The sequence below is a fragment of the Dipodomys ordii genome, unplaced genomic scaffold, assembly GCF_000151885.1.
Source record: "Dipodomys ordii isolate 6190 unplaced genomic scaffold, Dord_2.0 Scaffold28, whole genome shotgun sequence".
Lineage (NCBI taxonomy): Eukaryota > Metazoa > Chordata > Mammalia > Rodentia > Heteromyidae > Dipodomys > Dipodomys ordii.
This window is the reverse complement of record NW_012267244.1, coordinates 6423612-6447929: the sequence shown is the minus strand read 5'-3', so window position 1 is coordinate 6447929 and position 24318 is coordinate 6423612. Positions and strand designations below refer to the sequence as shown.

General features: G+C 34.9%; 1 protein-coding gene across 2 annotated transcripts in view; it reads right to left on the bottom strand.

Annotated features, from left to right (window-relative positions):
* Edil3 (EGF-like repeats and discoidin I-like domains 3) overlaps positions 1–24318 on the bottom strand; it is a 408082-nt gene that overhangs the window by 248444 nt on the left and 135320 nt on the right. The window contains exon 3 of one of the 2 annotated variants that reach the window (XM_013015845.1): positions 20669–20698. The exons of the other annotated variant lie outside the window; for it this stretch is intronic. Coding sequence (XP_012871299.1) covers positions 20669–20698 — 30 coding nt within the window. The remainder of the gene's footprint in view (positions 1–20668; positions 20699–24318) is intronic. 2 annotated transcript variants of the gene reach the window in all.

The window sequence follows — 24318 nt, the reverse complement described above, 5'->3', positions numbered from 1 at the left end:
GGGCATCTGGGTTGGTTCCATATCTTAGCTATGGTAAATAATGCTGCAATAAACATAGTTGTGGTGGTAGCTTTAGTGTGGTCTTGTTTGTAAGCATTTGGGTAAATGCCCAAAAGTGGGATTGCTGGGTCATAGGGGAGTTCTATGTGAAGTCTTTTGAGGAACCTCCATACTGCTTTCCAAAGTGGTTGGACGAGTTTACATTCCCACCAACAATGAAGTAAGGTTCCTTTCTGTCCACATCCCCTCCAGCATCTATACAGTGAATTCTTGCCTGTGTTATCCTTCTTTACCCCCTTTATTCCTTGACCTTTCTGCCTTGGGCCCACCTTTCCTTCTTTCAAATACCCATTTCTTGGTACTTATTTTGTTGCACTTTGACTTGTTCTGTTTTGGAGAATCCCACTATTTGTGCCTATTGCATCTCAGTTAACTCATTTGTAACTCCTTGTGTACCACTCCACAGTATGTTTACTTGTAGAATTAGAGTCATATTCTAGCTACCACAAATGAAGGAAACCAGGCAGCCTGTGTTTCTATGGGTCAGGCTTACTTCGTTTACTATAATTTTTTCCAAGTCTTTTCATTTCCTTAAACTATCATTCATTCTGATTGATGAGGAAAATTCTATTGTGTCTCTATGCCAAATTTTCTTGATCCTCTCATCCAGGAAGGGACATCTAGGCTGATTCCATATCTCAACTATAGTCAGTAAACTGTAATGAACATGGTTGTGCTGGTAGATTTAGGTGACCTTGTTTTTGCTCTATTGGTTAAATATGCAGAAGTGGAATTGCTGGGTCATATGTTTAGTATTTTGAGGGACCTCCATACTGCTTTCCAGTATAGACACTAATTTCATTGTTAGTAAACAGCTTTGATATAGAATGATTTTTATCATTAAGAAGCAGTTTTTGGGGCTGGGAAGGTGGTCAGTAGTAGAGCGCTTGCCTTGCATTCATGAGGCCCTGAGTTTGATTCCTCAGCACCACATAAGCAAAAAGAAAAAAGCCGGAAATGGTGTTGTGGCTCAAGTAGTAGAGCTCTAGCCTTGAACTGAAGAGCTGAGGGACAGTGCCCAGGCCCAGAGTTCAAGCCCCACAACCAGACCCCCCCCAAAAAAAAAAGAAAAGAAAAGAAACAGTTTTTATTTACCTGTTTGTTTTATGGGTTCTCCCCATCATTACTTTGTATTTACATTACTTTATTTTCTGAGAATGCACATAAAAGGACATCTTCAAATAAAATTTTACTATAATAAACTGCTTACAGAATATTTAGGTATTTAAAAAAACAAACCTACATTATGAAAATCATTTATAATACTCATTTGTGGTTATTGATTTTAAAAGCAACAACTACACATTCATAGAGTCCTATTAGTCAAACTCACTGTCAGCTCCTTCACATATCTATTAAAACTATTCACACAGGACATAGCTAATTTCTTAAATTACAATACTTTGAACACTTATCTACATTTTCCTTGTTTCATCAAAATACAGGGTAAAATAATTCTGAGTTTTGACACTAAGATAATTAACATATTCAACAATAAAGTCCTATCTCTTTGATGATCATTCTATTCTTCCTTTAATTAAAAATATTTCCCCTGTCTTCAATTCTATTTAAAATGTCCAGGCATCTCTATCAAACTATCATACTTAGCCATTATTCAATTATTTCCATCTCTAGTTCCACACAAACCTGCACCTTCTCTAGTTTTCTTAAGTCCCAATTAACTTGGAGATGCTGCCAACCTTTTATGAGGGCTTGTCAGCTTCCTTCAAAAAGTCATCTGCTTTTCTTTGAAGTCATGTATTAGTCTTCTTAATACAGATCTTAAAATTCTCTTTTCTGCTATGCCATTAGTAAGCAAAAGTTAATTGGCCCAGTGCCAATTATAAAAAATGTTCATTTTTTAATATATACTTTTTCTTTTTTTCCAGAGCTGAAGACTGAACTCAGGCCCTTGCACACACCAGGCAGGTGCTTTTCTGCTGAGCTAAACCCCCAGCCCCAATTTTTTATAATTTGTAAACTCACTGTTTCCTTTCTACAAGACATTAGCCACTAAAGTAATAATTTTCTATAATGCATATCTAAATCTGTCTATCTTTTTTTTCAAGAATTTGTATACATAATTCCAAAATACTTCCTGTATAAGGGAGAACCATCCCATATCCAGTATAGATTGATTGTCAGTGGTATAGCAAGAAACAAGAAAAACAATAGTCAGCTATGTGACATTAAGACTGTCTCTCTTTTGCAAAGGTAACATGAAATGTGCTACTGTGATAGTGTTTAAAGTTGTATAAAGAATCTCTGTCCAGTTGAGGAGCATGACTCTTTCATGACAGATGGTGAACACAGGCTCTTATCTGCTTCTATCAATCATGGCTTAGAGAAATTGGCAAAGCTCTAATACTCAGCAATAGAAATACACATATTTATTGACTATCCAGTTCACGGCTAAATAAAGTGGAAGAAATTTCATTAAAATGTTTTCTTGACACATTTTTCACAGCAATCTACTGGTATTTTCTGTTCTATCCCTCAAATTCCTGAGCATGTTGATTTCCCAGGAGTCACATTCACATCATACTAGACACTTGGAATTCTTACCTGAATCTGCAAGGAGTTTAGACTTGTGTTAAAGCCTGTTAAAATTATTGCCATCCTCTTTAAAGGAATTTTTCAAAGTATAAAATCCAGTGTTTTCAATTAAAATGTTAGATAATAGGAGGTAGTTATACATTACAATAAAAACAAAAAAAATAGAAATTTTAGAACAGATTTGTGAATGTCATTGCTTCTTTTAAATGAAATGGAGCTGTCATAACATGCTTAAAAATATGAACATTTGTTTTATCCTCTCTACAGATGTTTTTAAAACATATGGATTTAAAGTAATATAAACATTATTTTTGCTGACTAGATTTGTTTTGTTTTGGGGTTTTACCCAAACCTATTTCTAACAACATATAGTTCTCATCAGTTACATTGTTATTGAGTTCTATTGGCTGAGGCACTGAAAAGATCTTTATGTTTTATGTACATTTGTTTGTTTTGTTTTTCCTTTTTCTTTTCTTTTCTTTTTTTTCTTTTTGTTGTTGTTGGTCTTGGGGCTCAAACTCTGAGCCTGAGTGCTGTCCCTCTTCAGCTCAACGCTAGTGTTCTATCACTTGAGCCAAAGCACCACTATTGGTTTTCTGCTAGTTAAAGAATTTCAAGAATTTTCCTGCCCAAGCTGATTTTGAAAGAAGATCCTCAGATCTCAGTTTCCTGAGTAGCTAGGATTACATGTGTGAGCCACCAGCACTGGGCATTTTTGTTTTCTTTTAAAAAAAAAATTAAATATCTGAAGGCTCTATTCCTGGTATATGTGATGCTTCATTGACCACAACATTAATTTGATAATTATATTATATAACTAACTTTCCTCCACAAAATGCAAACTAGAAGAATTTCAGGAACCAAATTTCCCACCAATTATTTTTCATCCATTAATATGCATATTTAAATTTTTGAGAAATAGAAAATGCCACCCTAATTCAAATATTTAGCAAGACTATTTTGGCTGCCATAGTTGGTTGAATGGTAGCCCCCTCGAAAAAAACAGGCCCATATGCAAATTCTTAGAACATATGAATTGTCTTCTATTGAAAAATAAATGAGCACTTTGTAGACACAATACTTAACAGTCTTGAAGTGGGATCAACTTAAATTACTCAGACAATGATTACAGGTGTCTTTATTTATAAAGCAAAATAGACACCAATTAAAGGGAAGAAAATGAGATAAAGGCCAAAGGAGCAATTGCAGTGGTGGGGACTTCAGGTTTGTGGTGCCAAAGCATGCCCCAAATAACATGTTAGAAGATACAAAAAGAACTGCTTGGATCCCACATTCTACTGATATTTTGATTTCAGAGATCAGACCTTCATAGCTATGAGAAAAAACTAGACTTGTTTTAAATCACCATGGTGGAGTCAAGGTATAAGATGGAAGACTAAAAGCATTCACTGTTTTGACTGCAAAAAAAAAAAGGTTATAACTCAGGGAGAGAGAACTATAGGAACCACAAAAAAGATAGCAAGAGAGAAAATGTACAAGGAGTCACCAAGGCACCAGAGATAAGCAGCAAAACATTCTAAACCCAGCCCTGTATTCACATCAGGATGAAGAGAGAGACTCAAGGTTTGATCACAAGGTTTGATCACAAGGTAAAATAAAGAGTCATGTGTTTGAACTACATTTCCAGACACAAAATGAGCTCATATATCCCACAATCTTTACAGACCAGGGATTTTGTGAGTCAGAGCTCAGATATACAACACTATACAGAAATAATTGAAAAGATAGAAGATCTGTGCAACCAACTTAAGCCAAAGCAGGAGCTCCTATATCCCTTCAATTCCTGAACAGAATTTGAAGACCCGTAGACACCTGTCCAGATGAGAAGCACTGACCTTTTTTTTTATTGTAGTTTTGCTTTTTCTCTCTATCTTCAATTCCCTAGCTCTCCTAATTCCACTAACCAAGCAAATGTCCAATCAAGACTCAGTTTGGATTCTGCTAATCAATAGGAATGTAGATAAATTCTCTGATGCTGAACTTCTTGAGGGAAGCCACTGCTGTATGCAACTGAAGGGCATGACTAACACACTTATGAGTTAAGAGGCAGGTTCTTAATGGAAAATACCTTAGGGGAAACAGCCAGTGAAGTAACAGTGAAGTAAGCCAGGCCCAAAGAAACATAGGTCCCATGGTTTCCCTTATTTCCAATAACAAGTATATGTCTGACACAAGCAGAAATGGTCAGGTAAGCTGATGTTAGGCAAAATGAACCCCAAGATTAGGACTCAAATGTTTTTTTTCTTTCTTGCTTGCTATTGTTTCTAACATATTTATAAGATATTTCTTTGATTCTTTGTACGTCCCTCCTCCACGGTATAACCCCTGTTTTCACTGTATTTGATGTTGGTATAATTTGTGGAGGGGAAGGGAAAAAACAAATTATTTAAATAGGGATACAGGTGGGCCCATTGCAACAATGAGATGCACAAGAAATTATGTGGAAAAACTAACTTTACAACTTAAGGCGGGGTGGAGGGGGTGTGTTGGGGAGGACTGGGTGGGAGATGGGAAGAGAGAAACAAAGGAGGAGGCAACACTGCTTGATAAAATTGTACTCATGACCTTGCCCATGTAATTGTAACCCCTCTGTATGGTATTTTCACAATAGAGAAAAGAACTCTAGAGTATAAAAAGACAGGAAGCTTGTGATGGATCCTGCTTACTACCCATTTATCCATAGTTTTGGAAAATTGTATTTTCAATTTTCTTTAGTCAATTGTAGTTCAAAAATGTTAAAATTCCTAAGTAAAAAATAAACAACTGTAAAGGGTTTAAATGCATAAGGTGTTGAATAGCACCAATAAATTTGGTGCTTCTGTTTCATCCAGCCCACAGCATGACTCATCTTGGTTTTTTGTTGTTGTGGTGGTGGTGGTGGGGCTTGAATTCAGAGCCTGGGTGCTGTCCCTGAATTTTTTTTCTCAAGGCTAGTGTTCTACCACTTTGAGCCACAGCACTACTTCTGGTTTTCTGGTGGCTAATTGTTGATAAGACTCTCACAGGGACTTTTCCGTCCAGGATGGCTTCAAATTGTGATTCTCAGATCTCAGATCTCAGTCTCCTGAGCTAGGATTATAGGCATGAGCCATTGATGCCCAGAATGAATCAACATTCTTTCTAATGTGTATCTACACTATGTAATCTATCTGTCCATCAGTTATTTAGTAACCACCGTAGTTATCAGACCAATTGCTTCAATATTGCAGCATTTCAAGGAATTCTTACCTTATTTAATAATTACCCCAAAGTAGAAGAGTGATGATATTAGCAACTTGAATATACCAAGGAAAAGTTGTAATGTGCAATCTCAACATGAAAAAGTGAAAATTCTTGACCATAAAGAAAAAAAATTCATTCTGAAACTAGCATCAATAAAAAGAGCAAATCTACTTTTGAAGTTGAAAAAGAGGGAAAATAAATGAGTATTTGTTTCACTCTCTTGCCCCAAATTATCCAATTGATAGCCATAAGCTGTGATAAATGCTTAATTAGGGTAGAAAAATACAATAAATTTGTGTTATGTATGTGCATATATTCATGCATGCATACATGAATATGAAATCAAAGTAGAATTTTATGGCTAGGTACTATCTATGGTCTCAGAAATCTGTAAAGTTTCTAGAACATATCCCTCACAAATAATTTGTTTCAGCAGCCTCAGGAAAGTAACTATGTAGATAGTGAAAATAACTAATGTATGTTATACCTAAAGAAATGTGATAGATGTGACTGTAATTTGCACATATTCCAAAGGATATACTGGAGGTATATTAAGGATATTGTCACACTGTTCCCATATTATGGATACTTATTTATTAATTTATTATTAAAATGATGATAGTCCTAATTCTGTCTTCAGCATTATTGAGGATGCAAAGGTAGGATGAGTCACCATCAGATGGAAAAAATTGAAATTAAATTGGATGTAAGAATAGAAGTTATTGGCTCTCCCAGCCTCTCATCTGTCCCTTCTTTCGTTCTCACAGAAATATAATTCACATGGACAGCAGTATTAGATCTTGTATCCTGACAGAAAATAGACACTTTTGCCAATCATGTTAATGTCAGTTATCTATAGAAATTATTTCAAATGGCTACACAAGTTGAGATTTGGAAAATGAGAAATCAGTGTGGGTTATGGCGACAGTGTGGGTAAGACGTGAGATGAGTGTAAAAGGTAGACAAAGTACAACTGTGAGGGAAAGGAAAGTGTGCTCTAGTCAGAAAAACAAGAATTAACGTTTTGAAGTGACAGGGACACGTGTACAGCATGAATCGAAAGAGGCTGGTCTGGCTGTGAAGGGTCCTTAAAAACAGATATAGATTTCATGGAGTATAATTAAGGAATATCTGAAAAAACCAATTTTTATTATTTCTTTCATTTCCAGAATAAGAGTAACATTAGAGATGAGTCAGTAGTTTTATCTCCCATAGTCCACCAAATGTTGGATGATAAACTAAAAGTGGAGAAAATCACTGAAATCAAGTTGCTTAATAATATGCTAATCTTTCTCTTCTCTACCTCTACACATTCCTAGAAATCTTAAAAGTCTGATAATTTGCTGGAGCAAATTGTGGCCAAAGATTATTGGACTAAGGATTATCATATTTTAGGAGCTAGCTTGACAGGGATCCATGGATCAGCATTTTCCATGGCTTCCTGGTAGTCCTATAAATAAAAAATTGCATAAAACTTTCTATGTTTAGAAGGGCAAAGATGTAGAATATTGAAATATTCCTAGAAAGATAGACATTTACACTCAGTTTCTATTTTATTTAAGCCTTATTGTTACTGTGTATTTTACTATCGTTCCAACATATACATTTAAGCAATAATTTGTGAGTTGCAAGATTTTCCGATGCTTAATTCTCTAGTAGGTGTTATGCTCTAAGAAGAGCATCTCAAATTGTGGCAAAAATAATTGGTTAACATGTTTGCTGGAAAACAGTGTTATGTTTTCTTGTGTTTGTTTCAAGATCTATTTTGCTATTCTTTTTCAAGAGTCACAAAATCAAACAGTATAGTAAATATTTTTATATTGGATTAAAAAGTTTCACATTTTATACCTTTTAAAAATGTATTTTTGGGTTGGGAAGGTGGCTTAGTGGTAGAGCACTTGTTTGCATGCATGAGGCCCTGGGTTCGATTCCTCAGCACCACATAAGCAGAAAAAATAAAAGCCGGAAGTGGCTCCTTTGCGCAAGTATTAGAGTGCTAGCCTTGAGCTGAAGGACTGAGGGACAGCGTCCAGGCTCAGAGTTCAGGCCTCATGACCGGACCCCCAAATAAATAAATAAATAAATAAATAAATGTGTATTTCTAGAAACAGAAAATAATTGAATGTATATATCTTGATATATTTTAGCACTTGAGAGTCTGTATCCTTTTCTCAAAAGATATCTTCCAGAATACTATACCAAATACATTTTGAAATATATTTTAATGCATTGTTCAAAATCGTCCTTGCACTCATAACCTGATTTATAGAATTTTAGTCTTTTAGTACAATAATATTGAAAAGATGCCAAAATAATTATTTAAACACATCTGTGAGAGTAGTGAGATGGCAAGGTGGTAATAGTCCTTTAAAAAAAATCAGTGCAGGCCCTTAGACCTCTTGGAGCCCAAATTCAGTAACCAGTTGTACTTGAAAGCCTCTCCTGGCCCCATGTGGCCAGAGATCCACCCTGCCTCCTACTGCTGACCATATTCTTCATCTGGTCATTTTTGAGGTTCTTAAAATCAGTGTTGTGGTTTTCTGCCACTAATTGCTAACAGTGGCTAAATTATTGGCATTATTAACTGAGAGAGTTACTGTCACTAGGCAAAGAGTGCAGAACTCTACTGCAACAAAAGCAGAAAAACAAAAATCAATATAGTGGCTTTTTGTTCTGCCAAGGAATCTAAACAGTAATTTAGGGCAACTTTAAAATTCTTCACAAGTAACTCCTGTTATTGTTTTATTTGTTGCATCAATGGGAAAATACATCTGTCATGCCTTTATACTATTCTTTTACAAGGGGGAAAACACATACAGGCTCTTAGGTTAACAATGCTCTTAAAATCCTCAGGATTTAGTTTGCTCATTAACTTATTTAGCAATTATGTGGAAAACAGTTACCTTATATCAAACCCTGGACAATACAGAAGTGAAAAATTTTAGTTTGTAGTCAGCCTGGATAAAAAAATAAATAAGGTTCAGAAGTAGCATGAACTGACTACTAAGTTATTATTAATAGTATTAAAGACACAAATAGGGTGGAAGGCCATGCAAAAAAATAAAAATGAAGCATACTCTTTGATATTTTAAAGAGAAACGCCTCTGAGGAGAAGGCATCTAGATCAGACTGAATGACAATGTAGTCATGCAGCCACCTGTCAGGCCAAGGGCCAGTGCAGGTACAGCCCTGCTTACTTTAGGAAAATGCCCAGGGTTTGGGTTCATGTTTATTTTATTGATAAGGAGGACTGGGGCTTCCAGGTGACAACAGGGTGATATGAAATCAAGAAAGATGCAAATTACAGTTTCTGTCTTTAATCTACTGAAATGCTAAGTGACTGTTACTAGAAGGCTTGAAGAAGAAAGATTATTAGCTCTCAGGGCAAAGTAAATGAACCAGGTACTTTCTTCTGTTGAAGGAGTGAAATCAGCAAGGCCAGATCACATCTTGTATAATAATGCAAATGTAAAAAAAAATTGTGCTATGGTTTAGGGTGGATCCTAGTTGATTAACAAAAGGTGGGGTGTGCTAGTTCTTGTATAGGTGCAGATCATAAGATCTGATGAAGACTGGATGGGCAGGGTGTCCCTGAAGCAACCTTCTGTACCATGGAGGCAGAGTCAGGAGGTTTTTAAATACAAGGCCAGCCAGGAAAGGGAGACCATGTCTCACAAACAAAAAATAAACAAAAGCTGGGAGGCTTGACTCAGGGAGTAAAGCCAGAGGAGGCCCTGAATTCAATCTTAAATATACCCAACATACAATCATACATATACACAGAGAATCTGACTTTAAACGTTTTAGCTTAAGACATTAACTTATGAAGGAGAGCTTTAACTAGAACTCAACCTAGGCAAAACATTTTAAAAGTACAAATATGCAATATGCTTAAAGGCCACCAAGGAGATTTTTGTTTCTTATTTAATTCTTTTTCAAAATGTCTACAAGGACCATAAACTACAATAGTATTGAGAAAAGCATTTAAAAATATAAAATTTGTATGGCATTATGTAGAATTTTATATATGCACAGCAAAAAATTAAATCATGCTATATAACTTTGACAATTAAAAGGGTAATGTAATATTTAAAACTCATTACAAGGAAATAAAAGGTTGAACGCAGCTGAATAAGCAGAAGTCTTTTTTAGAGAGCACTTGAATCTGAATCCTGATTCTTTTACTGGTATTTTATGTAACCTTGGATGTCTATGTCTCTCTCTCTCAGCAGTACTGTAATTTGCATTTTGCCAGCCAGGGAGGTACTTTACATCTTTAACTAGACTCAGACCTTTTGTGCTGTTATTTTAAGAATAGGTCTTGTACTATTGAACAACTGGCCTTAGACTAACTCTAGTGTCTATCCAGTTTGAGTTACAGATGGGAATCACCAAATCCTATTTGTTCTAGGAGATAGTGTCTCATTAACCATTTCTCAGCTGACTTTATAGAGTAAATCATCTCATTGCACCTCAATTAGCTGAGATTACAGCTGTGATCTTCCTTGCTACATGGATATATTTCTTCACTAGATTTAAAATTTAGTGTTTTCCTCTTAAAATGTTTGTGTACACATACATATATACACAATTATATGTATACATAATACATATTATATGTTGTGCATTGTATATTACATATATCTAATGCAAATTTTACATAGCTATATTTATTTACAGTAATTTCTGTTTTAAAAAACACCAAATACTCAGTCTATAAATTAATGAAAACCTATGATCAAGACCAGGCGCTAGTGACTCATGCCTGTAATTCTAGCTACTCAGGAGGCTGAGATTTGAGGATCATGGTTCAAAGCCAGCCTGGGCTAAAAAGTTCCTGTGAGACTCTTATCTCCAACTAACCACTCAAATGCCAGAAGTGGTGCTGTGGCTCAAATGGTAGAGCACTTGCCTTGAGAATAAAGAGGCTCAGGGACAGTGCCCACGCCCTGAGTTCAAGCCCAATAACCTACAAAAAAAATCAAAATCACAATAATACGATAATATCAATAATAATGGAAAGTTAAGATAACAGCTTAGAGTCTCAAAACATTTTATAAAATGTATAATTATATTGGTACTTAAAAGCAAACCACTAGCATGGGGCTATTACCCCGTTTTATACAGGAGAAGGAAAGACTACAGGTAACACATCCTATTTAGTAGGAGATAAAATCAATGAAAAACAAAGACTTCACATTGCCATTCAGTGTGTTTTACTATATATATATATATATTTTTACTATATATATGTGTGTGTGTGTGTGTGTATGTATATATATATATATATATATATATATATATAATGACCTAGAAAGTGTAATGCCTTCCCTTAGTCATAAAATCCCCCAAAATCTTACAGATAACACCTGTTCATTCATATTTTTATTGGATTTCACTGTGGGGGTACAGACCAGGACTGAAAACAAACAAAAATACCAGACCCAGTTATTGGGAGATAGCTTAAAAAGATGAATTGAAGACAGAAGTGATGAATATAGTCATAAAATTGAATGCATATTCTACAAGGTTGGGAGGGACAGAGAGAGTGAAAGGGCTGACATACTGTTTTTTAAAGATGAATTGAGCAGAGAGCACTAGAAGGAGCACTGGAAGTTAAAGAAGTCGCCAGATCTAAATATGAATATATTATGAGACAGCATTTATTGCAATTATATAATGGAAATACTGCTTGCTCATTTCTTCATAAACTGATTGCTGGAAATTAAAATAACTTGTGCTTACAGTTCTTTTTTTCTGGCACTTAAGGTGGCTAAATTTTATGTGTCAACTTGGGTAAGTTATGGTACCCAGTTGCTTTGTAAAATTAGACTAGACTAGATAGATGTCTCTGTGATAATATTTTGGTAATATAATTAACACTGAAAAACAAATTGATTTATGGAAAACAGATTAAACTTGATAATGTGATAATGAAGGTGGGCTTTATCCAATCAGTTGAAAGCAGTCTTAATAGTAAATCTGAGAACTCCCAGAGAATAGAATTTTTGGTTTAAGATTACTACATTAAAATCCTTCTGCATTTAAAAGTGGACAAACATATCCTACACATACACACACATAAACATATACAGGCTGTATTTCTCTAAAGAGCTAGAGATATTTTCTTTTTCACTCATATGCCTTTTCTAAATAATAGTATGTTTATTACTACTTTTTAAACTTTGGTGTTTTCTCAGTACTTAGTTTTTATAAGCATTATGCCCACATTTGTTCCTCAACTCCACCCAGATGTGAGCTCGTCCCAGCCCTGGAGTCCCTGCCTTACATCTGGCCCCTCCCTCTCTCTGCCCAGACCCACCTGAGCTCCCATCTACCTCACTTCCTACCTACCAGACTCTCCCCTGATACTGGAATAGGAATAGGTGTCATGTGCTCTGTCTCGGGGGAAATATGGCTCCTCTAATAAACCTTATAATAATCTTTCTCTTGTGCCGGCCTGCCTCCGTGTGGTCCCCTGGGATGGATGTGAACGATCTCTTCAGTCTTAACACTAAAATGTTTAATTTTTGGCTTTTCTTCATGTAGTCTAAAGGTAAGCATAAAATATACATATTAATGATTGAAATATGATCATAAAAATATGCAGTCACTATTGCTTTACACCTCTAGGGCTAACATTCAACATTTTAACATTTTTAAAAATGAATCTATACATAGATTAGGTCATTCAGTTTTCTTTTAGGTATAAATTTTCATCAAATATAAATGAGTGTTCTTTAATATTTTATACATTAAACTATTATGTTTGGGCTACAGTTTCTTGATACATTTTCAAATAAAAAATAAATTCAGATGGGACTGACTAACTAATGGAATTATGTAATAGATTTTAAATGTTCCCACAAAGAAGATTAAGCTGATGTTCAGATTTTGTAATGGGGAATAGGAGGATTATAATCAGAAGTATTTGAGAAGTAGGAAATCTAAGAAGAAGGACAGAGCAAATTTAGTTGTTGATGTATAAAAAGAGATCCTAAAAGTTGGAAGGGAATGATTCATTCAAAAGAGATAATCCATTATGAAAAGTTTGGGAAGTATGGGAGATGTATTTATTAACATGAGAAAAAACAATTAAGGTTAAAAATTTTTAAAAAATGGTAAATTTGAGGTTTAAAAGCAACAGTGTAACTATACAAACGTGAATATAAACTTTAATGCTACTGACATGTGTACTAAATTTACTTGATGACAATCAGATTACTAGAGTCTTACTGGATATTTTTAAAAAATAAGGAAAGCAAGCAAGGTGTAAGGGAATAACTATGAAATTATTAGAGGTGCTCTTGCTTCCAGTTGGCCTTATCTATTATTGACCCCCTATGCATTTCATGTTTCTATTCTTAGAACATGGTCCAATTCTTTTCTTTTCTTTTTTTGTTGGTCCTGGGGCCTGAACTCTGGGCCTGGGCACTTTCCCTGCACTCTTCAGCTCAAGGCCAGCGCTCTACCATTTCTGGTTTTCTAGTGGTTTATTGGAGATAAGAGTCTCATAGAGTTTCCTGCCAGGGCTGGCTTTGAACCATGATACTCAGATCTCAGCCTCCTGAGTAGCTAGGATTATAGGGTGAGCCACTGGCATCCAGCTCAATGGTCCAATTCTTAATCATGCATTTACACCATAGTCAAATAGATCATGATCCTCAGCTCAAGTTCTAGAAGAAGGTTTTGACTTGCTGTTTGCTTCTGGGGTACCAAAAGTGACATAAATCTATCTAATCAGAGGAATCTCAAGATTCTTAAATTTGTTTCAGGAAAACTAATGTAATTTCTTGGCCCTCTTATAGACATAAACAGGATGCATATAGTCTAAGTAGCTATTGGCAGAAGGAAATCTCATTTTAAGATGCATCCAATATAAATTCTGTGAGTGAAAATATTCTCCATAGCCCAGTGTTGGTAGCACATGCTTGTAATCCTAGCTACTCAGGAGGCTGAGATCTGAGGATTGCGGTTCAAAGCCAGCCTGGCCAGGAAAGCCCATGAGACTCTTATCTCCAATAAACCATCAGAAAACTGAAAATGGCATAGTGGATTAAGTGGTAGAGTGCTCACTTTGAGCTAAAGAGCACAAGTCCACAACCACCACCACCAACAACAATAATAACAACAACTTTCATTACATAAACAAGACCAAATTAAATCATCACACAATACAAAACTTTACCTAAGTGTATATATTTCTAGATATTCACAAATATAACTGAAATAGTCATTTCAAGCCATACCCAGTTATTTATTTCTTTTTCATGACAATAAGATTTCATCTATTAATTCCAGTTTTACTCTTTAAGGAAAGATAATAGATTATATAAATACATATGTATTCACAGATATGTGAGTAAAGATACAGAGAGCTCTAAGTAGGAAGACATTATTTTATTTTCTGTGATTGTTTATACTTAATCTTGTCTAAACAGAAATATGGAACATACAATCCTGTAAATTCCCCACAGGCATCAGGATTCTTTTCTACTAACAAATTTATCTTAGTAAAAATACAGAAGAAATACAAACCTGCAATCCTAGCTACACAGGAGGCTGAAATGTGAAGGTTATGTTTCTAAGTCAGCCCAGGCAGAAAAGTCCATGGCACTTTTATGTTTTGCTTTGTTTGGTCTGTTCTGGGGCTTGAACTCTGGGCCTGGGCTCTGTCCCTCAACTCTTCAGCTCAAGGCTAGCGTTCTACCACTTGAGCCATGAACCAAGGACTTTCCTGTCGAGTCTGGCTTTGAACTGCAATTCTCAGATCTCAGCCTCCAGAGTAGGTAGGATAACAGGTGTGAACCACTGGCACCCAACCCATAACACTTTTATTTCCAATTAAATCATAAAAGTATATACCAGAAGTAGAGCTATGGCTCAAGTAGCAGATTGCTAGCCTAGAGTACAAAAAAAAAGCTCAGGGATAGTACCCAGGCCCTGAGTTCAAGCTCCAGGACCAGCACATTCACAAAAACAACGGTACCAACAACAAAAATATGAAGATATAATAAGGATTTAAGACATAATTACTATCCCATACCTCAACATCACTATTACATACCTATCAATTAATGAAGTAGGCCTTAAATTAGGAAAGCAATTCTTTAGAAGCAATAATTTCTTCTTTGTTCTATTGAGAAATAATTTTCTTACTGTTTTGTAGGTATTTTAGCAATAAACTTTAAGTCTCATATTTACAAACAAGAATTTACTAGATAAAATTTACTAGAAAACATTTACTAGATAAAAATTTACTAGATAAATTTGCTGAACACATCAGAGTGTTTCTGGACAAATAGATATTTCTGACTGAACAAAATAAGAAAGTTATAAACATAAGGATAAACAAGTATAAGAATATGCAGCTCTAATTTGCACTCCAAGGGAATAATGTACTAAGATAAAAATACAGAAGCTATTCTTGTTGATTAGAAAATAATAGGATATGATATCATTCCTTTTCAAAATTCATGTGTTGGAGAATAATTGCAAATATCTTACCAAATGAATGAAACTCTAAGAAAATGGAAAAAGATATAAAACAATCCTGCATCATAATTAGGAAAGCAAAAATTCATCATAAATGGAAGTAATGTTATTCTGGCAATAATGTTGCATATTTCAAAAGCTGAGTAAAATACGTTATTACTATATTCTTCCTATAACTATACAATGTGTATGCTATTTAATTAATAGATTTTATTTTGCTACCGTTAGCCTCTAGATTAAAACCTTTATGGTAGCCAATAATCTATTACCTTTTGTATATATGTTAATTAAGTATATTCCTCAATGATCAAAATGCTAATTTAAATATAAACTTATCAAAGTATTTCCACTGACCTGGTGAATGTGCTGAAGTAATGGAATGAATGCTTTGTCCATGAGATCACAGAGGTCACAAGAGACCTCTTCAGAAATTATTGAGTCAAGGCAATGACCTCTATCCTCTAACCCACTGGGACTGAAGTCATATGAACAGCTTTATATTTAAAAATCTTATTGGCACTTAAGCTTTATGAAGACATGAAAAATACCACACCTTTTATAACTTATGCTGAAGTCTTCTTTTTTTATTTTTTTTTTGGGGTCTGGTCATGGGGCCTGAACTCTGGGCCTGGGCGCTGTCCCTCAGCTCTTTAGCTCAAGGCTAGTGCTCTACCACTTGAGCCACAGCACCACTTCTGGCTTTTTTCTTTTGGCTTATGTGGTGCTGAGGAATCGAATGCAGGGCTCATGCATGCAAGGCAAGCACTCTACCACTGAGCCACCTTCCCAGCCCAAATATTGTTTCCTGTGAGTTTTTCTTTTTGCTTGTCCTGGGACTTGAACTTTGGGCCTGGACACTGTCCTTGAGGTTCAGACTGAAGTCTTTAATGTGTACAGTAGTACAATTCTATGCTAATAAAGGGATAACTGATGGTATAGTGCCATAAAGAGATAGTGCAGGAAATTTCAAAAACTGGTTTCCAGAAATTAACTGTGCCACAGCAATACAATTGAATTAAATAGATCATCTCTAAAGGTGAGCCCTTTTTGGTGGGGGAAGAGGTACAGTATCTGTTATGTCTCCTTTAAAAATATGAATCTCATTATGTTGTAATTAGATCTTGGAATACAACCCAGTCTAGTCTAGTTCACACATACGTTATTCTCTTCAATGAAATGAGATATTTAAATGAACATTGGATTCTACTAGGATAAATAAAAGGAAGCTTCCAGTAGTTATAAAAGCAGGTGTTCAGCGGAACTGCCTTCATAATTCAGATGCTTCAGAACATGTTCCTTTAGGTTAATACCTCCTCTCAGGACATTGTGAGATGAAAACGATTAAAAATGGATGCTTCATAATCAATGGTGGGCATATCCCCAGGACTAGACATGCAGATGCCAAGTAGTTTGGATCTTCTCTATAAATCAATGTGATGCTCCACTTGTTAAGCAGTTGCTTTTTACAAGATAATTTAGAAGGGCAAATAAAAGAACAACCAAAGCCAGACTACAATTTTGAAAATATGAGTATTTTATTCTTTAATCTATATTATTTAAGAGTTACACAGAAATAGAGTGGAAAACTCGTATTTATTTTTTAATAATGTCAGTATTATAAGAACTTAAGGGTGAACCAAAAATCCTCTGTAATAGATGGCAAGTCCCATATTACTGTGTAGCATTATGTTATGTGCAAAGCACAGTTTAATATCTTAGTATTTTCCTCAGATTTATTTTGTCTGTCTTTCTTATTTTTCCATAACATAGAGTTTTTGAGACATAAATCTATTATTTCCTTTAAAATAACTTTGAATAATGAGAATATAAGCCTATTAAAATATGAATCCAATTCTGTGTATTTGTTCAGCAAAACAACCTAGATTTGTCACATGAATTCCAACAAATGAAAACATTCAATAATAATTTATTGAGTAATAATATCTATTCAGGAAGGTGCTTAAATAATTATATACAGATTTACTCAACAATAATCATTTTAAAACTTAAAACATATCTATATTGATTACTACCAAACAGAAGCATGTGACTCCTTGACAGAAAAAATAAAATCCTTATTTACTTCTATAAATTAGTGTGTGGGTGCCATTTCTGGGGCTTGAACTCAGGGCCTGGGTAAGGTACTTGTATTAGCCCAGAAGCCTCCTCTTTCATGGCTTAACATGCTCTTTCCCTAGACAACACTAGGCCCATGTAGTAGAGGCAGCAAATGATCAGCCCCTACCCCTCTTTCTCTGAAAGAGCACCCTGTTGGCATAGCTATGAGCATATAAGGCAGTGAGATCCCCCAAATCCTGGAGGTAACAAAAGGTCATCTGAGACAATAGCAGGCAGGCACTTCCTCTCACCTGGTGAGAAGGGGTCTTGTTGGTCTCCTAACAGGCAATAAACCTATCCTTTGTTCTTATCTGGATGTACAGGTGGTTTTCTGGCAGAGTCTAAGTTATTCTAACACCTTGAGCTGTTTTGCTCAAGGCTAGTGCTCTAACACTTGAGCCACAGCTGGATGTCTTGGTGGTTAATTGTAGGTAAGGGTCTCAGGGTCTTATGATCTTTCCAGCCTGGGATGACTTCAAACCATGATCCTCAGCTCTCAGCCTCCTGAGTAAGTAGGATTACAGACATGAGCCACCAGTGCACAGCTTCTAATTATCTTATTATTTTACTTTAAGGCATGGATTATTAGAAAAAAATAGTATATTAATGTATTTGGATGAGTTTTGTCCAGGGATTTTGTGAATCTGAAGAATATGAACTGGGTAAAGATACCCTGAATGGACAGGAAATTTGAATTAATTTATAGTTATTGTGGTGGTAAAATGATTGCATCATATTGACAATTTAAGTAGGATGGAGGAATCATATGGGAGAAAAACAAATTAAAGCCAACCAAAAATGACTTTGGGGCCAGAAAATTTATTATTCCACATAAAAGTGGAAAGAGAGAAATCTAAGAACAGAGAAGATTAATCATAACACATGAATTATAAAGAGCAGTTTTACAAAAAAGACACATATTTGGCAAATATGAAAATCCACATGAACAGAATTTTAAACATTCAGTTAAGAAAAGTAAATGTGAAATATCTGGGGCAAGAAGCCCTAATAAGAACTAAAATAATCCACAATTATTCAAGTATAACATAGGTGTTCTTTTTTTAACAAATATTATTATATTTTTTCAATATTTATGAACTACCCAGAGTGTCTTTTTCTCAAGTGTTTTGATAAAATTAAGTTACTTAATTGTCAGTTTTAATTTAAAATAATTGTTATCTGTATGACTGATTTTTTTCAAGGTTGATTATATTAAATTATATTAAAATTATATACTTAAAACATTTAATTTAAACACTTTTTTCTAACTTGCAAATGTGTGTAAAAAAATCAAAACAAAAATATGGGCTTATATCTACTAACAAAAATGTTTTCAAAGCATGAACTCAATGATGTTCATATCACATTGATATAAGATCAACATTGTGGGAAAATAATATTTCACTGAACTGATAGTAGTAAACAGAGAAGTTATTAAGACCACTTGAAAATAACAAATCTATCACTGGGTTGCAATTAATTCTTATGCAAAGAATAATTATTTTGCAAAAGAATCTGGCAGAAAACAACAACAAGGTACAGAATGTAAGCAGATAGGAAGAGAGGAGCTAACTGAGGCTAGAGAAGTGTGGATGAAGGCATAGATTGATATCCAAAGAGAAAATTCAGTCAAGACTTGGAAATACAGAGAAAGTTTTTGCACAATCCTGAAAACAACAAAGCTTTGGAGTCAGGATGAAACAATGTCAGACATTAAGAAGAGGAGCTTTTAGGATCCATGAGTGTGTTACTGAATTATGTGAATTGGATGCTCCAAAAAAAAAAAAAGATAGTATAATACTTTCTAGAGTAGGAATGAATGAGAGAGTTCCTATCTCATTGAAATAATCTAATGATGTTATCAAAATGAAACAGGAGAGTTTATCTGAGCCTGTGAGTCCATTGATAAGGTAGTTATAATTGGTATCATATGTTGCAATAGTTATGTGTTACGGGATTTTATGAAAGATGATTACAAGGTAATTATTTTGTTTGCTAATATAAAGTATGAATTCTTATTTTTATTTTTGCAGTTAAAATACTTGCAACAAGAAGTTGGAGATCAGGCCGTAGAAATATGTTTGTTCTATGAATTGAACTTGTATTTTCTACCAACATTTCAATAATTGTACAACACTCCTTGCTTCTTGGACAACCAAGGGTCATTCTAACCTTTAGATTCAGTAACTATTCCCTGCTGATTTGTCTCAGTATTAATTGTATTCTTCAGTTACTAAGAAGGAGTTCATCTAATGCTGAAGTGCACTTTTTTATTTCAGAGCCTCTAATGCCTCCAGTCTCAGGCTGCACTCCATTTTTGTCATTCTGTTAGTCTACTAGAGTAATTCTTTTACCAATTGTTAATTAAATGAGCTATTCTTCACACTTTGTCTGGCTTCAGTCTTGGTTTTAACCATTTTTGTCCTGGAACCATGTTGAAAATAGCTTTACTCCTCTACTATTTGAATTCTCCATGTAGTTACTTCAAACGCTTCATAAATTCATATTTCCTGAGCAAAAGACAATGCCATGGTGGTTTTCAGACCTTTGCATTATAATTGTAAAGATTAATTTTTTAAATAAGTAATTAAGTACCCATGTAATTGTTATTCTTAATGTTGACTGCCATATATGTATGTTTGCCTATCTGATTAAAAAAAATAAAGTTTTTGAAGCCAGGTGCAGGGTGCTCAAGAGGCTACTCATGAGGCTGAGATCTGAGGATCAGAACATGAAGACAACCCAGGAAGAAAAGTCCATGAAACTTATCTCCAATTAACCACCTAAAAACCCAAAGTGAAGTTGTGATAGAGCACTAGCATTGAGCGAAAAAGCTCAGGGACATCATCTAGACCCTGAGTTTAAGCACCAGGATCAATCAAAAAAGAAAAAAGAAAAAGCATTTGATCATGAAGGTTTCCTTTTTCAATCTTTAAGAAAATTAACCTTTTCAACATACCACTTTAATTATTTTGTTAATATTCTCATTTTTTTCCAGTTCTCTTTATTCTTTAATGTCAATGCTCTGTTTTTCTTTCCTCTGTATTAGGTCATTTTTTTAAACTTTTTTTCACTCAAAATTCTTAGTCAACATCATTCACTGTGACACAATACAGTGGGTTCAAAAAAGATTGAGTCTCCATTATAAAATACGTTAAATTAAATAGTAATAGTTTTCAAAATACAGAAATTTTACCTGCTGAAGTTGGATCTTCTTCATCTGATGCTTTGGGGAACAAGAAGAGGATGGAGGTGAGGAGTAGGGGTAGGATAGGGGTAGGAGAGAGGGAAGGGGAGAGAAAGAGAAAAGATTAAAATACTTCCCATTTCAAAAAATATGACTATAAGCCCCTAATTCTAAAATTCTGCATGCATTACAATTTTCAAATTATCAACTAATGACAGATTTATGGGTATTTACATAAAATGTATGTATGCTGTTATATTTTAAAATGTACATTTATTACAAAGCCTTTTTCCTAGTCTAAATTTGATCGTTCTTGTATTTGCAAACAGTGCAAGCCTTAGTGTACATAATTAAAAATTATAGATCTTAAAATATAATTACATATGACATAGAGATATCCCACCATCAATTTCTGATTAGCAAAGAGGAGCTAAAAGCACTTCGAATGATCAAACATTAATTCTATGAGAGAAGAATTATAAATAAAATGTTATTAATTTTTGAGTGAGTTTGCTAACCATGCTTTCAAAGCACACTGCTGCCAGTCTCATTCTCCTAACCCCCATCAACCCTTCTTTCTCTCCCTCCTTAAAATCTCCCCCCAAAAATACATACATTCACATACACACTCACAGGTTCTACACACATCATGATTCAGTATTGATGAGTTCATGTCAAGAGCAGAGGGGTGTACATTTTACAGGATGGACCCAGGTGGTTTAATCATGTGTTCTGCAACCCACACATGCATAAACATGGCTGCTATAGAAGCAGAGGCCACAATAGGAAAATGCAGTTTTATCTAGAAGAAGTAGTTCATAACCTTGGATGTTTATTAGTATGCCAAGTTCTGGGCTCCATTTCAAGCCAATTAAGTGAGAATCTCTTTAAATGGTTCTATTTTGTAGCTGGAATTGAGACATTACCAGGTAATATCAATATAAGGTAACATTAAATGTAACTCATTAAAGTGTGAATCATTCGATTCCTGTTTATAAGGGAGAGATGTTTGAGAGCAGCAAGACGCTAAGGCGATAACCTACTGCTATGTGAATGTTGGGGATGGATCGGGCAATTATATGAGTAGCCTTTATATGAGTAGCCTCACAATGTTGCCTGGAATTTACCTATTCACCTTTTCACTTCCAGACATGCTCTGTGAGGGGTATAATATCACTGTTGAGTTATTTGACACATGCCAGCACTCTTTTGCTTGATTCATGAAGTATTAAAAATAAGAATTTACTTATAAAGGAGCACTGTTTCCAGCTGACTTGTTAATCAAGAAATCCCTATGTAGCCAGGGAGCAGTCCTCACTCTTCCGCTTTTAGGTTACATCTGCAGGGTACACATTAGACAAGCTTACTTTGTGTCCTGATAGTGTTTTCTTCCCGTACTTTGGCTTGTCTCCTTGGCACATAAAGAAATGGAAAGAGCAAACACAGTTGGTGTACATGGCATTGAGACTATAAATATTTAAAAAGCTGTTTGCTGCTCTGTCGTGTCCAAAATATATCACAGCACATTCAAAGAGGAAAGTTATTGGAAGCTTCCAGGAATTCCCTTTTAGGAAACTGCCAAAGAGGCTTACAAGAGTGTTGATTTACAAGGGTCATTTTTATAATCTCTTACAGTATAGAGATTCAAAATGCAAAAAGAAAAAAAATACACAAATACTTTATGTGTGTGAAATTTATTGAGTTAACAAAGCAAGTAATGAGATGGAAATTTAAAGGAAGTTACAGAGATTAAGAGTGACTGAGAAGCTTTACTTTAGAAACATGTCAGTTTTAATTAGAGATTATGTCAGTTTGGCTTGATAACCAAATTCTTTCCATGATTATTACTTTCAAGTAAAGGGTTGACTCAGTGTCTCCTCAGAAAGAAAGGGAAACACTAGATGATAGAGGGGATACTGAGACATGGTCACAACAATTTATAAATAATGACCAAATCCTTGGACCAAATGTTAGATGGATAATTGCATGAAGAGAACTCTTTTTAACTAAAGAGATTGAAACAAAACAAAATAAAAGAACTTTTATAATTTGGAAACTTTATTTCCCTTACAATCTCAACATACAGATAAGTAGACCTTCGATATGATCCTGCCAAGTCTTATCTCTGAATTTCCTAAAGCAAGAACTTTTAGGGAAAAGCTAGTAAGTATAGAAAAACCAAAGTGATCAAGACTACACTTGAACTTTCTATAGTTGAATGTCCCATTGTAAAAAATTAACAGTATTCTCTCTCTCTTTCTCTCTCTGTCTCACATTCTTACTTGGCTTTCTTATTCACATTGGTGCTCTACCAATTGAGCCATACCTCCAGTATCCAGTCTGTCATTTTTCTGGTTAATTAAAAATGAAATTGTACCATCTTTTCTGCCTTGTCTAGCTTTGAATACCAATCCTTCAGGTTCCAGCATTCCACAAACTGTGGTTCACACAATTCTATTTCTATGAAGTATTTTATTACAGTCTTTTGAAAATATATACTTGTCATTAGCCAATAGTTATACTGTAAGCATATATTCACAAAGGTACATAAACAATAACCGGTAGCATATATTCACAAAGGTGCATTTACAATAACTAGTACCCATATTAATTCACCTAATTGTTAGTTATCTGTGTTTCATTGGCAACTCTATAAGTTAACTAAAAGTGAGTAACAGATGAAACCTACATCCCCATAGTAACAGGAAGGCAAACTTGGCATTTGTGGCCTACATGACATTTCAGGGAAACAGAGTCACAGAAGAATGACTCTTCACTCTTCCTATTTGCTTTTCACATCATGAAACTAGCAATTAAAAAAACTCAGTCTGCACTATAGATCATTCCCTTCAATTTGTGAAAGTAAGAAATGGATAAAAAGGAAAACAAAACAAAAGTGATCTACTACTGGTACAAGAACAGACCTCAGGACCAATGGAATAGAATTGAAAACCCAAAAATGAACCTACAGACCTATAGCCATCTAATTTTCGATGAGGGAGCTAAAAAAATAGAATGGAAGAAAGACAGCCTCTTCAGTAAATGGTGCTGGAAAAATTGGTTAACTACTTATAGAAAACTAAAGCTAGATCCTTTATATCACCCTGCACCAGAATCAAATCCAAATGGATCAAAGACCTCGGAGTCAAAGCTGACACTCTGAAAACATTACAGGATGGAATAGGAGAAACCCTAGATCTCCTTGGCGCAGGCCGAAATTTTCTTAATAGAGACCCAGAAACACAACAAATCAAAGAAAGGTTGGACAAATGGGATTGCATGAAATTGCAGAGCTTCTGTATGGCAAAGGACATAGCTAGCAAGATCAATAGAAAGCACATGGATCGGGAGAAGATCTTCACTAGCCATACAACAGACAAGGGTCTCATATCTAAAATATACCTGGAACCCAAAAAATTAAACCCCCCAACAACAAATCCTCAAAGAAACAACTGCCCAATAAATAAGTGGGCTAAAGACTTAAAGAGAAACTTCTCTGAAAAAGAAAGAAGGATGACCAATAGACACATGAAGAAATGCTCAACCTCACTAGCCATAAAAGAAATGCAAATCAAAACAACATTGAAATATCACCTCACTCTAGTTAGAATGTCTATAATCAAGAACTCTAATAACAACAGATGCTGGAGGGGATGTGG